This window comes from Saimiri boliviensis, chromosome 5 (assembly GCF_048565385.1).
Source record: "Saimiri boliviensis isolate mSaiBol1 chromosome 5, mSaiBol1.pri, whole genome shotgun sequence".
NCBI classification, from domain to species: domain Eukaryota; kingdom Metazoa; phylum Chordata; class Mammalia; order Primates; family Cebidae; genus Saimiri; species Saimiri boliviensis.
Window position 1 is genome coordinate 145,699,677 of NC_133453.1, and position 14,561 is coordinate 145,714,237.

The following is a 14,561-nucleotide window of genomic DNA, read 5'->3' on the forward strand; positions in this document are numbered from 1 at the left end:
CAGGCGTGCACTACCACGCCTGGCTAATTTTTGTATTTTTAGTAGAGATGGGGGTTTCACCCTGTTGGTCAGGGTGGTGTCAATCTCCTGACCTTGTGATCCACCCACCTCGGCCTCCCAAAGTGCTGGGATTACAGGTGTGAGCCACCGTGCCCGGCCTGGTCTGCATAACCCAGGTGCTGGCATGCGTCTGTCAAGTAATATCTTTGTATTTATAAGGTTGCTATTTTTTCCTGATGTTACAGAGTCCATTCTGTCTTCCCCATTTCCTGCCTCTTCCTTCCCCCAGGCCGCCTTTGTACCTCCTTCTGTCCAGCTGAGATTTAGCTTATTTCCTGGAATGCCATTCTTCCATATTTTCTCTGTTCAAGGCTTTTGACAGCTCCACGTAGCAGTCAAAGCGTATCATGCAGACTCAAGGAAAGAAGCTGGGGAGAAAATGGAAGTTTCCTTTAACACTGGGTTTCTGGGAGCTCCCCTCTCAGGGGGCCAGGGACTTTGTAATAAATGAGTTGGTCAGCCTCTCCTAGTGGACTTATCACTATGCTGAGCATGATATACATGTTTTCAGAGAATTGGAATAGGGATAGGTCTTTTAATGATTTAACAGAAGGGAACATGGTAGAGTGAAACCTTTGTTTTTAATCAGGGTACTTCAGGATCACATACATACACATAACTTAAGGGTTTACTGTGAAATGCAGATACATCAAAATGGAAATGTGAGAATTCTAGTGGAGCACAGGCTTTACTCATTTTAACAGTTTTGCATACTAAGGAAAGCAATTATCACATTTCTTCAATCTTTTTTTTTTTTTTTTTGGTCCAGGTGAGCAAAAGAAAGTCTAGGTAAGAAATCGGTTGCCCATGTACAAAGGACATACCACCTGACTTTCTTGCTCCCTCCAGGTAGAAAGATACTACATCAGTTCTCATGTTGATACAAAGTTTGTGAAAATCATTTTTTGGAGGAGTAATAAATGTACTTGTCCACATTAACTAACAACCCATGTATGTAGACCAGTAGACTGAATTTTAAGATGTCAGTGCTACCCAAATTGATCTAAAGACTCCAAACAAGCCCTATGAAAATCTCAACTGCATTTTTAACAGGAATTGACAAGCTGATTCTAGAAGTTATATGGAGACGGAAGGGACCCAGAATAGCCACAGTAATCCTGCAAAATAAGAAAACTGGAGGACTTAGACTTTCTCGTTTCAAAACGAACACTCTGCAGCCATCAGGCAGTATAGCAGTGGCTCACATAGACATATGTTGTGATGGGCTACAGTGTCTTCCCCCAGAATTCAAAAGGCTCAACCTCAGACTCATCAACTGTGTGTGAAAATAAGTTCTTTAAATGAATTAAGTTAAAACAAGGCCTTTTGAGTGGGGCCCTGATCCAATAGGACTGGTGTCAGTATTACTTAGAGTCAGTAAAAGGAGGAAGAGGCATGAGGGATGTGTGTGCACAGAGAAGGGCCCGCTGAGAACACCGTGGGAACGTGGTCATCGGCAGGCCAAGGAGAGAAGCCTCAGCGGGAAGCAAGCATGCCGACTCCTTGACCTCTCGGACTTGGAGCCTCCAGAACTGTGAGGAATCGCTTTGCTGTTGAAGCCCCCCAGTCTGTGGCCTTCTGCTATGGCAGCCCCAGGAAACCAGTGCACACATAGAGCAATGGATCAGAACTGAGGCTCCAGAAATAAACTCATACATCTGCGGTCAACCGATTTGCAGAAAAGAGGCCAAAGATATCCAGTGGGACAACTGGAACAGGGTCTGTGGGTCACGTTGTTGGGAGTCGCTGGAAAAGCATGAGGCTGGCAAGAAGCAAGAGGCCCAGAAGGTTTTGCTTTTATGGCCACGGTGCATCAGAGGGCACACTGTCTGCATGCCTGTTGAAGTTCTATGAAGGGCCTCTCGGAGCCCAGGCCTCACAGGAGGCAAACTGCTGGCTCTCCCAGCCTTGAGGCCTGGCAGCACTTGGACTGCCCGTGAGGCTCCCCCGAAAAACGACAGCCTGGGACAGGGTCTTGAAGGACTATTCTCAGAAAGGGGACAGCTGTGGACCTTCTCAGAAGGGAGACACAGGCTTCTTCCCACAGACCCCACAAGTACCACACAGTCCTTGCTTTTCCCAGGCCTTAGGAAGGGGCAAGCCCTCTTCTCCACATGAGATTGCTAGGCTCTCACTTGCATCTCAGAGGGGGAGGAGCCCTGTACCGGCTGTCTCTTCTGCAGGTCTTGGAGAACCCATGGCCTCGGATTCCCCTCCATCCCTGAAAGCATGCTTGCTCTGGTTATTAGTCCGAGGGAGGGAGCAGAGAGGCAGGGCCTGTGTAAACCCATCTCCCCAGGATTCCTGCAGTCACCTGTTGCTCTCTCTATGGTTGTCAGCTCCCTCAAGACCACTAGTTCTGCAGATATAGGGTCTTTCTTGTCTGCCTTGAATATTTTTATTTTTTTCCTCTAATGTTATTTTTTCCCATTTCGACATGTTCAGTTTTCTCACAGTGTATCTGCCTTGTCCCTTTCTGGGTATTAGCTTTGTCAGCTCTCCTTGTGGACATAGCTCTGTCCTGCGCATATATCTCTACTTTAGGCTAAAGCGTGGCCTACAAGAATGAGGTTTCTGTTGTCTGTCATCTTGCTTGGTGTAGCAGGTGGGGAAATGCTTTGGGTTAAATATGGAGAAGATAGCTACTTTGGAGTAGCAACTGCTTTGAGGCAGGGGTTCCCAAACCCCAGGCTGTGGACCAGCTCCAGGCTGTGGACTGTTAGGAACCTGGTCGCACCACAGGAATTGAGTGGCGGAAGCGTGAGCATCGCCACCTGAGCTCCACCTCCTGTCAGCTAAGCGGCAGCGTTAGATTCTCACAGGGACGTGAGCCCTACTGTGAACCGCGCAGGCTCTCACAGGGACGTGAGCCCTACTGTGAACCGCTCAGGCTCTCACAGGGACGTGAGCCCTACTGTGAACCGCTCAGGCTCTCACAGGGACGTGAGCCCTACTGTGAACCGCTCAGGTTCTCACAGGGACGTGAGCACTACTGTGAACTGCTCAGGTTCTCACAGGGACGTGAGCCCTACTGTGAACCACTTAGAGTCTCACAGGGATGTGAGCCCTACTGTGAACTGCGCAGGCGGGGATCCTGAAACCATCCTCCCAACCCCACAATTTCTGTGGAAAAATTGTCTTCCATGAAACTGGTCCCTAGTACCGGAAAGGCTGGAGACTGCTGCTTTAAATTATATTCCTCTGGCCAAAATGGTGAAACCTCGTCTCTACTAAAAATACAAAAATTAGCTGGACGTGGTGGTGCATGCCTGTAGTCCCAGCTACTTGGGAGGCCTGAGCAGGAGAATCACTTAAACTCGGGAGGCGGAGGTTGCAGTGAGCCAAGATGGCGCCACTACACTCCAGCCTGGTGACAGAATGAGGCTCCATCTCAAAATAAATAAATAAATAAAATAAATTAAAAATTAAAAAAAATATATCTATATATTCCAAGTTGTATAAAACTCCTTTCTGCAAAGGTAAATCACCAGATTAGCTCATTTTTACTTTTTTTTTTTTTTTAAACAGAGTCTCGCTTTGTTGCCCAGGCTGGACTGGAGTGCAGTGGCAGGATCTTGGCTCACTGCAACCTCTGTCTCCTGGGTTCAAGCGATTCCTGCCTCAGTCTCCCAAGTAGCTGAGATTACAGACAGCAACCATCAGGCTGGCTAATTTTTGTATTTTTAGTAGAGCTGGGGTTTTGCCATGTTGGCCAGGCTGGTCTGGAACTTCTGACCTCAAGTGATCCACCGCCTCAGTCTCCCAAAGTGCTGAGGTTATAGGCGTGAGCAACTGCATCCAGCCTCTCTGTACTTTCCATTTGGAAAAGGACAGTTCTTCATAATTTGTCTCTCCCTTACCCTTGTTGCCACCAACTAAAATGATGAGCACACTGCCCAACAGCAGAACACTGGGAAGAAACATAGCCAAAATGTTAAACTGTTTTCACTTCACCTCTCATTACATTCAAAACTCCTCATTAGTAATATTAATCTTCCCTAGCTCCACGGCTTTGAAACAAAGTCTCATTTCCTACTACCTTCTTTTCCCTCAAATAATAGGTTTAGCTACTGACTTAGCCAGACCTTGTTCACTTTCAAGTGAAGGAACCAACTCAAAGCAGATTAGGCAAAAGGAGATGCTCTAGTAATTCATTATCTCCAGGATTCTGATCTTGAACTCAGCATCCGTGGATTCAGATGGCAGCATTAAGATTGTTTCCCATCTCTTAGATCTGTTTTGAGTTGGCTTCACCCTGAGGCAGGTTTTTCTGAAGCAAGGGCACAGGTGGCTAGGTTTCCATCACCCCTCAGCTTGTTAGCTCAGGGGAGCAAGAATCTGTCTGAATGTCCTGAAACGATGCTGCTTGAACTTCTGAACCAGTCACTGTGTCTGGCCTGAATCCTGGGCAGTCAGGAAAGGAAGGCAGAGCCCTATACCAAAGTCTCTTAAAGATGGGAATAGGCTCTTCCTAAAGGGAAAGGATACAGAACACAGGGGTAAGAAACCAAGCAAACAAAGAGAATCTCAGTTACCACTATCAAGACCTTGGATGTTCGCAATTTTATAACTTAATAGGCCTTAATGATTTCCATAGGGGCCCTGGAAAACTGGAAGATGTATGTCTGGAAAAGAGTCTAAGACCAGGCTTCTGGGCCAAATGGCCGCAATGCTTGGTAAGCACCATCTTATCAAGGCCCACCTCTCCACCCGCTTCCACTAGCCAAGGAAATCTCTGTTGCTGCTTCATCAAAATTTCATTTATGAGGGACAAAGTGTTATTAGGTAGTCTACCATGTGCTCTAAGCAGGAGGGATCTTTGCTATGAATGAATGTATATAACTTGTAAATATGCAGACACAAGGAACTTTATTGCAACCATTAAGATGTCTGGATTGCTTTTCCTGCTGTCTACCCACCAACTCAGTATTTGCCCTCTGACTCTTTTGCTCACATTGGCCCACTGTCTTTCACTGGAAAAAGTAGAGAATGGCTCATATGCGATGGCTGCGTGCTTTGATCATTGCCTTTCTTCCTAAAAAGTCCTCACCTGCTTTTAGCACTGTGTTGCTGTCAGACAAATTAAAGCCTTTTTCTGGTTCAGAAGAAACACCGTGAATGAAGAGGAAAATCTAGTAGATAATAAAGATGATTAGCATTTCTTGGCAGGCATTTGCTATCGAGGAGATGAAATAAAACATTTAATTACTACAAACAGCTAAAGAGCAACTGATAGTAGGCATTTCCTTGTTCTTTGCACTTGAAATCTTAGGGAGCTTTGTTTTTGCCTCAAAGAATTTTGATTTTTTCTTTTGGGTCTAGTAATAAAAGCATGAAGGCCATTAACATAAAGTGTTTGAAAATGTTTTTCTTTTTTAACCACTTGTCTTTATTACTTCACTGCCTGAACAGAAAGTCATAAATGCCATATTCAAATCACACTGAATTTATTGAACAAGTGAATGTACATAGCTGCTATGGCATAGTGTCACTTGGAAGTTAAACTTCATTGAAAATATATTTTTCATTCATCTCCCAAGCAAGAAAATCAGGATTGATTTTATTTTTAAAAGCAAATTAACTTTAATAGCACCTTGATACGTATATATTTCTTTCCAGCCCTTCTGATTTTCGTGTACATGTGTTTCACTGTAGTGAACATCTTTCTCATCGTTCTACCGAAGGACGGCAGAATATGCTGCCCAAAATATGCCACTTTGGCATAAGGATTGCTTTGAGCTAAAGGCACTCGAAAAATAGCAGATGCAAGAAGGGCATTTGAATTTCCTCTTTTCTTCCTGAAAACAGGAGATAAAAACTCCCATGTGAAAAATGGCTTCACTGTACCAAGAGGAGACAAACATTACTCAACAAAGAGTCAAAGCCAAGTGCATTCTGTACCAACAACTGTGTGAAAATAATTTTCTCCCTTTATCCTCCTCACATAATTTACTTTTCCCACAATTACCTCTCTTTGTTCGACCAAATATAAAAGCATGCAGGTTTTGCCGCTTCTTTGGGTCTTCGTTTCCCTAATGAGGGCTCCTATGTCATGTAAAACTTTTATGAAATTTGAATGCTTTTCTCCTGTTAATCTGTTGTATGTCAATTTAAGTCTGAGGTCCAGCTGGGACTTCGAGGGTGGAGGTAAGGCTTTGCCTCCCCTACAGTAAACACAACTATGTGTAGTCCTCAAATATTTTCCTGAACAGAAATCCCTGGAACGAAGCAAACTCTTATCAACTACCCTGCCAGGCCCTGTGCTCGGTACTTGGTAAACCCATCTTTCTTAATCCCTTGAGGCCAGGATTAGCACTCATTTTGTTGACTTGGAGACTTAGACTTGGAGGTGTATCAGTAGCTTTCCCAGCGTCATACAGCTTTCTCATCTTAGTTCATCTGATCCCAAAGCCCTTACTTTTTCAAGGACACCATCTCTCTGTGTGCTCTGAATCAGTGTACAGTTAAAAGCCCAGTCTCTGGAGGCAGATTGGCTTTGTTCAGATCCCAGATCTATCACTTACTGCTGTAGAACCTCAAAACTTAATCATCTTCTCCTGTGCCTGTTTATTTGTGAGAAGAGAAACATAGTAAGTGCACATGCCTCCTAGGTTTGTTGTGGGGATTAAGTGAAGTCACACCTGTAAGCCACCTAGAATAACGTCTGACCCACCATTCACTTTGTGTAATTGGACCCCCTTCTCTGTGGAGGATGTGTTCCAGGACCCTCAGTGGAGGCCTGAAATCGTGGACAGCATGAAACCCTAAATACACATTTTCCCCTATATATAGACACATACTGTATTAGTCAGGGTTCTCTAGAGGACAGAATTAATAGGATAGATACATATATGAAGGTGAGTTTATTAAGGAGGATTGACTCACATGATCACAAGGTGAAGCTCGACAATAGGCCATCTGCAAGCTGAGGAGCTAGGAAGCCAGCCTGAGTCCCAAAACCTCAAAAGTAAGGGGGCCAACAGTGCAGCCTTCCATCTGTGGCTGAAGGCCTTGAGACCCTGGCAAACCACTGATATAAGTCCAAGAGTCCAAAAGCTGAAGAGCTTGGAGTCCGATGTTCAAGGGCAGGAAGCATCCAGCATGGGAGAAAGATGATGACCAGAAGACTCAGCAAGTCAAGACCTTCCACATTCTTCTGCCTGCCTTATTCTAGCTAATCTGGCAGCTGATTAGATGGTGCCCACCCAGATTGAGAGTGGGTCTGCCTCTCTAGTCCACTGACTCAAATGTTAATCTCCTTTGGCAACACCCTCACAGACACACCCAGGAACAATACTTTAATCCATCAATCCAATCAAGTTGACACTCAGTATTAATCAGCACACATACCTATGATAAAGTTTAATTTAGGCCAAGTGCGGTGGCTCATGCCTGTAATCCCAGCACTTTGGGAGGCTGAGGAGGGCGGATCACAAGGTCAAGAGATCAAGACCATCTTGGCCAACATGGTGAAACTCTGTCTCTACTAAAAATACAAAAATTAGCTGGGTGTGGTGGTTCCTGCCTGTAGTACCAGCTACTCAGGAGGCTGACACAGGAGAATTGCTTGACTTCAGGAGGCAGAGGCTGCAATGAGTGGAGATTACATCACTGCACTCTAGCCTGGTGACAGAGCAAGACTACATCTCAAAAAAAAAAAAAAAAAAAAAAAAAAAAAAAAAAAAAGAGGCCTGGTGACACACACCTGTAATCCTAGCTACTCGGGAGGCTGAGATGGGAGGATTGCTTGAACTCGGGAGGCAGAGGTTGTAGTGAGCCAAGATGGCGACACTGCACTCCAGCCTGGGCGACAGAGTGAGATTCCACCTCAAAAAAGTTTAATTTAGAAATTAGTTACAGCAGAGATTAACAATAATGAATGAGAAATAAAATGAAATCTTAAGCCCTCCAGCTGAAGAGACAGACTCCCATCTTGGCCAAGGGGACCCCAGAATAACCTTGAAAACCTTCTTCCCCTCTAACTGCCAATAGTCTTTCTTCCCTAAGGGCTAAACAGAAATCAGCCCTTTCAAAAGACTCTGCCACTGGTATCACGACCTGATGCTGCCGCTCCCTTTTGCCGTTTTGGCACAACTGACCAGTTCTTGATAAAAGACCACCAACCGTGGAGTAGTTGTGGCCAGTCTATGGAAGATACGCAGTCAGGGTTTTCATGTCCCCTGCTTCACCCTTTGATATCAGAGCGCCGAAAACTCCTACCCTGGAACACTGCCAATTTTGGAACATGGGTCCCATGCAATTGCGCATGTGCACCTTTCTCTTTGCATAAATATTCATGACTCCTCCTATAGCTTATTAAATCTGTGTATTTGGCCACTCCACTCTGCATAGATTCCTGCTTCTTGTTCCCCTCCCTTGAAGTGTCTGTTTCTGGCTTCTGGCATGAGGTTGTGCTTCCCAGCCTGTTGGAATGGCAGCCCTGCAGACTGCAACCCTTTATGAGAATTAAAGCTCTTCTTTCCAACTTGATGAACCTCATCATCCTTCAGTTGACACTAACAGTAAAGTACAGCAGTTATAACAACATGGTATAATAAGTTATATTGTGGTTTCTCTCCAAAAATATCTTAATAGTTTTGGACTGTGGTTGACTGCAGGTAACTGAAACCACAGAAAGTGAAACTGCAGATACGGAGAGGGAGCAGGAACTACTATATAATCATTGGCTGTTGTCAGTTACATTTATTGTTAATAATGTTAGTATTGTTATCACCACAATTTCTCCCCAAACATCTATGGCTTCCAGTATCAATCCAAGGTGGAATGTGGGTCTGGATGACTTCTCCATGCAGTGCCTAAACTTCAGTCTAATACTCTTATTTTATGGCTGCATTTTCTCACCTACATTTCTCTGGACAGAGCGTAGAGAGGTGTTTTGAGACTTAAAAACTCACATTTCTTCTCCACTATTTTGAGTAATGACGGTCTGCTATCTAGGTAGGAGTGCTGCTAAAGGACACTGCTGATTTTCACAGTCACAGGGGTAGCCTGACTGGTAGGCTGCTTGGTAATGTAAGTGAATGAATACCTTAGCAAGAAAGAGCACTGAAAAACCATCCCAATTGCTGACAATAGCTTTTATCTAATTTTCCACTTCCCCCTTATATCTTAGCCACTGAACTTTTCTGACTCAATTTTTGCAGAATTCTAGATGGCAGGAAGCTTTTATGAACCTAAGTCCAAATTTTAATTTGGAAGGAAACTGAAGCAGATGAATTTTCTCATTGTAAAAAAAAAAAAAAAAAGTAATGCCTTGATAATGTATTTGTTTTTTATAGTAGGCCTTTGTCATTAAGATTGATGCCTGAGGATATAGTTGGATCTCGTGTGGAGCAGTAAGTTACTACTCATTGCATACCAGATTCTAGCATACTTGCATTAGTTCATGGAATATGATTTTACATTTAGTATTGCAGTTCCAGTGCCATTATCAGATTGCATTTTCCTACTGAATTACAAACAAAAGTGTTATGCTACTAACATTTAACAAAATTTTAATAAGGCTGTGTTTGGCTGGGCACAGTGGATCGCGCCTGTAATCTCAGCACTTTGGGAGGCCGAGGTGGGAGGATCACCTGAGGTCAGGAGTTCAAGACCAGCCTGGCCAACATGGTGAAACCCTGTCTTTAAAAAACAACAACAAAAAAAAAGGTTGTGTTTGATGCTATTATTCAGATAATGTGTTCTTTGAATATATTTGAAATTGCTTTCTTTTGAATATATCTGCATTAAAGAGGAAATCAATTTGATTTGGTTCTTTGAAGAGTTTATCCACTTTCCGGGTAGCTTTAAAAAGACAGGGAAATTTAGTTTCTTCTTAGCAAATGTGTTTCTTCTCTATTTATTGACTTGCAAAGATCTGTAGAAGTAGTGGCAGCAGATTGCTGATGGTTTCAGTTAATGAAATGACTCATTTTGGCTATGTGAGTTGCACAATTAAAATACGGAGACTGCACACATCACAGATTATGAGGGATGGTACCCCAGTATTCTCTTTTCTTTAAAGCTAATATATTACGAATTAAGAAATTTAAGAGATCCACGTTATTGAAATTTTTGATCAGTGATGCCCAAAATTAAATGGTAATCTGAGAGTGCACGTTTCTGTTTGCAGCATTCCTCTTACTGCATTTCCACATTTCTGCTAAAATTGTGGTTGTGAGCCCAAAGCAGTGGTGTCTTCCAAAAGATAAACTGACTTGACAAAGCTACAACATGTACTTAATATTGACACGTTTTGTGTTGTTTTCTCATAGTTGTCTAGCTAGAGTTTAATGTAAAAAAATGTAAATACGGAAATAGTGACACCGAAGTCCTGCTTGCGAGGAAAGCCTGCCGCAGACTTTGGTTTTTAACAGACTCCCCGGAGCATTAGGGAAAGGAACTGGGGGTAATGAGTTGGAGGGTACGAAACTGGGCAGAGGGACGAAAACGAAGAACCCTCGGGGCTTCGTATGTCCTCCCACGTTTTGTGTAGAAATGAATGCTTTTACTTTACTTCCACGGCCGTACCTTCCTCTTCACCTTTTTATTTTTTATTTTTTCTCACACATTGATCTTTGAGATCTTTACAAATGCTCCCGATTTAGAAACGCATCATACTGTCTGTAAAACTTGCCTGAGCCTGTGTGGTCCTGAATTTAGCCACACACTTGTTGAGGGGGTTTTGGTTCTCGTTCTCCGCTTGCCTGGTTTGGTGAGAACACTTCGCTATACTAAAAATCGCCGCCCGGACCGGCAAGGCTGCACAGAAAACGCCGTTTGTCACTGTACCCGCGGCAGCCGCGCAGGCGCACCGTCCAGCCGCCGCGACGCACGGCGCAGCTTAGTGACGCAGCGCGCAGCTTAGTGACGCAGCACGTAGTCGCCGCCGACGCCGCGCGCCCCTCCCGCGGCCCCGCCCAAGGCCTGGCTTCCGCGCGTTGCGCCGACCCACAATTCCCGCCGTGGCTGCCCGCAGGCTGCGGTGTTTGCTGGCTGGAGTCTGCGCCGGAGCCCGCTGGCCGCCGCCGGTGACATGCTGCAAAAACCGAGGAACCGGGGCCGCTCTAGCGGCCACGCCGAGAAGGTCGGAGACCCCGGGGCCTCGCGGGCCGGCGGAGACTGCGTTGCCGAGGAGGCCCCGAGCACGTCCCGCGGGCCGGGCGGCTCGCAGGGGGCGCGGGGCTCCTCGCCTCCGGGCGCCCGCCGTTCTCTGGCCGCCCCCGCGGTGGGGCCCAGGACCCAGAAGCAGTTGGAGCTGAAGGTGTCCGAGCTGGTGCAGTTCTTGCTGATTAAGGACCAGAAGAAGATTCCGATCAAGCGGGCCGACATGCAGAAGCACGTCGTCGGGGACTACAAGGACATCTTCCCCGACCTCCTCAAACTGGCCTCCGAGCGCCTCCAGTACGTCTTCGGGTACAAGCTGGTGGAACTGGAACCCAAGAGCAACACCTACATCCTCATCAACACCCTGGAGCCCGTGGAGGAGGATGCCGAGTTGAGGGGCGACCAAGGCACGCCCACCACGGGCCTCCTGATGATCGTCCTGGGGCTCATCTTTATGAAGGGCAACACCATCAAGGAGACTGAAGTCTGGGACTTTCTGCGGCGGCTAGGGGTCTACCCTACCAAGAAGCATTTGGTTTTCGGAGATCCAAAGAAACTCATCACCGAGGATTTTGTACGACAGCGTTACCTGGAGTACCGGCGGATACCCCACACCGACCCCGTGGACTACGAATTCCAGTGGGGCCCACGAACCAACCTGGAAACCAGCAAGATGAAAGTTCTTAAGTTTGTGGCCAAAGTCCATAATCAAGACCCCAAGGACTGGCCAGCACAGTACTGTGAGGCTTTGGCGGATGAGGAGAACAGGGCCAGGCCTCAGCCGAGTGGCCCAGCCCCATCTTCCTGAAATCTGAGGTGGATTCAGAGGGACTCCCGGGACAAGAGTCTGAGACCCAAAGGCACATTGTAGAGAGATGGGGGAAGGGAGAACCCAGGGAGCGTATTTCTGTAACGCTTCAATGTGTGTAGCTTTAGCATGTGTTTGCAAAGTTTTGTTCTTTAACGTGGTGTTATTTGGTTACAGATTTTCATTTGTTTTGTTTTGATTGTACTGTTTTTCATATGAAAAATTTTCCTAGCTTGGTAAAACGAGTTGGAAAACTTGACTGTGATCTGGAACAGATAAGCAAGAAGAAACACAGTGAGTTGCTTTGCTGCCAAGAAAATTAAAAGCAAGGTAGCAATTATTGGGTCTCATAACTACCCCAGTTTGTAAGGAAAAATAAAAAGGTTTTATAAAATTAAAAATAAAAACATAATTGCCCATATCCTTATTACCTTAACCTATTTTTTTTTTTTTTAATTTTTCCTACATAGGTAAGTATCGTTCATGGTTCCAAGCAATGAACATGTTTTCTTCAGATAGCAATTGTTTATATTCGTAATTATTCAGCTTGGTTGCTAAACATGTAGTTCCACTTAGTTTTTTTCTTCTTGCTACTCTGTTGTAATAAATGCTGTATTTTTGAAGCACTTAAGCATTGTGTGTTTTTAAAATCGTGGTTCATGAGAGAATTCATGACTGTAAGTCAGCATCTTAAAGTTTTTGCTACATATTCAGGTAACACTGTTGTAGAAGTTGTTTCACTTCTGTGTGTGTGTACAGGATCATGAGGTAAAATGTATTTCTCACTGTGGGTCTCAAAAAGGCTTATAAAGCAATAGCATAACCATTAACTGTGCCTGCTTGGGAATTGGACTGCCTGGGTTCAGATCCTGGCTCCACCATAACTAGTATATGAATTTATGTAGGTTCCTTACTGTATGCACATGTTTCCTGACCTGTAAAGTGGTTTCAGTCCCTGATGTGGAGGATTTTACTTGTTTATTCTTTAATTTTTTTAATTTGTTTTTTTTTCCTCCTTGATCTGGAGCTGCCACTTTAATTATCTTTTTCTAAATCATTCCTATGAGAACAATTACTGGTTCAAAAGGTATGTTCCTCTAGTCTGACTCTATTGTATGTCTAGTTTTATGGGGAAATATAATGTGTATGGTGAGTATAACCCACATAGAACAGTGGGAGCAGGAGGTTAGACATAAGATCTACCCCTTAGTGTATAGGGAAAAGGATCTGGGTCTTGGAGCTGTCTGGCAAACTGAATTTGAATTACGGCTCATGCTAACTTGTCAGCGTGGTGATTGTGCGGGGAGATTTTAAGCTCTCTGAATCTCAATTTCTTTATCTGTAAAACGAGAAAAGTAATAGCCATCTAATAGTTTGTTTTGTGGAACAAATGAACTGGAAGAGTTCATAGTCCCATTGTATTCCTCCACTACATATAGCAGATGCTGTCTTATGCAGAGATTCAGCATCTCTCTGAATGAACCCATATATTCTGTGGGTAAATAAGTATAATTGTTTTAGAAGGAGGTGCTGCAAATTAACCTTGCAATAAGGCAAATAAATTTCAATGGAGGATAAAAATGAACTTTATCAACACCGAACTGAATGTCATTTAAAAGGGTCTACAGTGAGTATGGAGGAATGTGATGGGTTACTAGGTTTTATTTCATTGTGTTGAATTGGGATTTGCATTTGTTTCATCAGTGGCATATATTTGGTCCTTGTAGGTATTTCTTCTTGATCTGCATTTTATTTCAGTGGGTAAATTAATTCCTGCCTTCTAGTCCCCTTACCTCCCTGACTCAGCTTTCTCCTCTTTGTGCCCTCTGATACATTCTCACCTGTATAGTGAAAAGTATTACCCAACAGCCATCACCAGTTATATAAAATCTCCCCGCTTTTCCCAGAGGTGTTAGCAATTCACCATCGATTACCTTGTTTCAAATTGTGAAAGAGAAAACTTCAGAAGCCATATCAAGCCGTTATGTCTTTTCCTTCTCACTCTCCCCAGAAGTAATAGAAGTCTGTGGATTTCGGGCTGTTGTATGACTTTATAATTCTACTACACATGTATATTTGCATAGCCAATGTAGAGTTTTGTGGGCTTTCATGATTTGGATAAGCAGTGTTAGCTGTGTCCTTATGCAACTTGCTGTTATCATGCACCATTACGTATTTGAGATTCAACCATGTGGATGTATGTAGATTTGATTCACTCATTTCCAGTTCTTTGAGATTTGCAGGTATTGGACAGTGCCTTTTTAGGCACATGTGTGAGTTTCTCTAGCCAGAATCAAATGGAGCAGTCAGGGACTATTGCCAAGCTGTTTTTGAGCTTGTGTCAAGTTACACTCCCTCCAACGTTTTTTTTGTTTGTTTGTCTGTTGAGATGGAGTCTCATTCCGTAGCCCAGTTTGGAGTGCAGTGGCACAATCTCAGCTCACTGCAGCCTCCACCTCCTGGGTCTTGGCTCAAGCAATTCTCCTACCTCAGCCTCCCAAGTAGCTGGGATTACAGGCACAAGCTACCATGCCCAGCTAATTTTTGTATTTTTTAGTAGAGATGGGTTTCACTATGTTGGCCA

General features: G+C 44.4%; 2 protein-coding genes across 5 annotated transcripts in view; both read left to right on the top strand.

Annotated features, from left to right (window-relative positions):
• Positions 1–14,561, top strand: part of ENTREP2 (endosomal transmembrane epsin interactor 2) — a 408,260-nt gene that overhangs the window by 284,241 nt on the left and 109,458 nt on the right. The gene's annotated exons all lie outside the window — the stretch shown is intronic.
• On the top strand, positions 10,961–12,072 carry NSMCE3 (NSE3 homolog, SMC5-SMC6 complex component). The gene has a single exon (XM_003940548.4). The coding sequence runs from the start codon at positions 11,099–11,101 to the stop codon at positions 11,975–11,977; it is 879 nt and encodes a 292-aa protein (XP_003940597.2). The 5' UTR covers positions 10,961–11,098; the 3' UTR covers positions 11,978–12,072.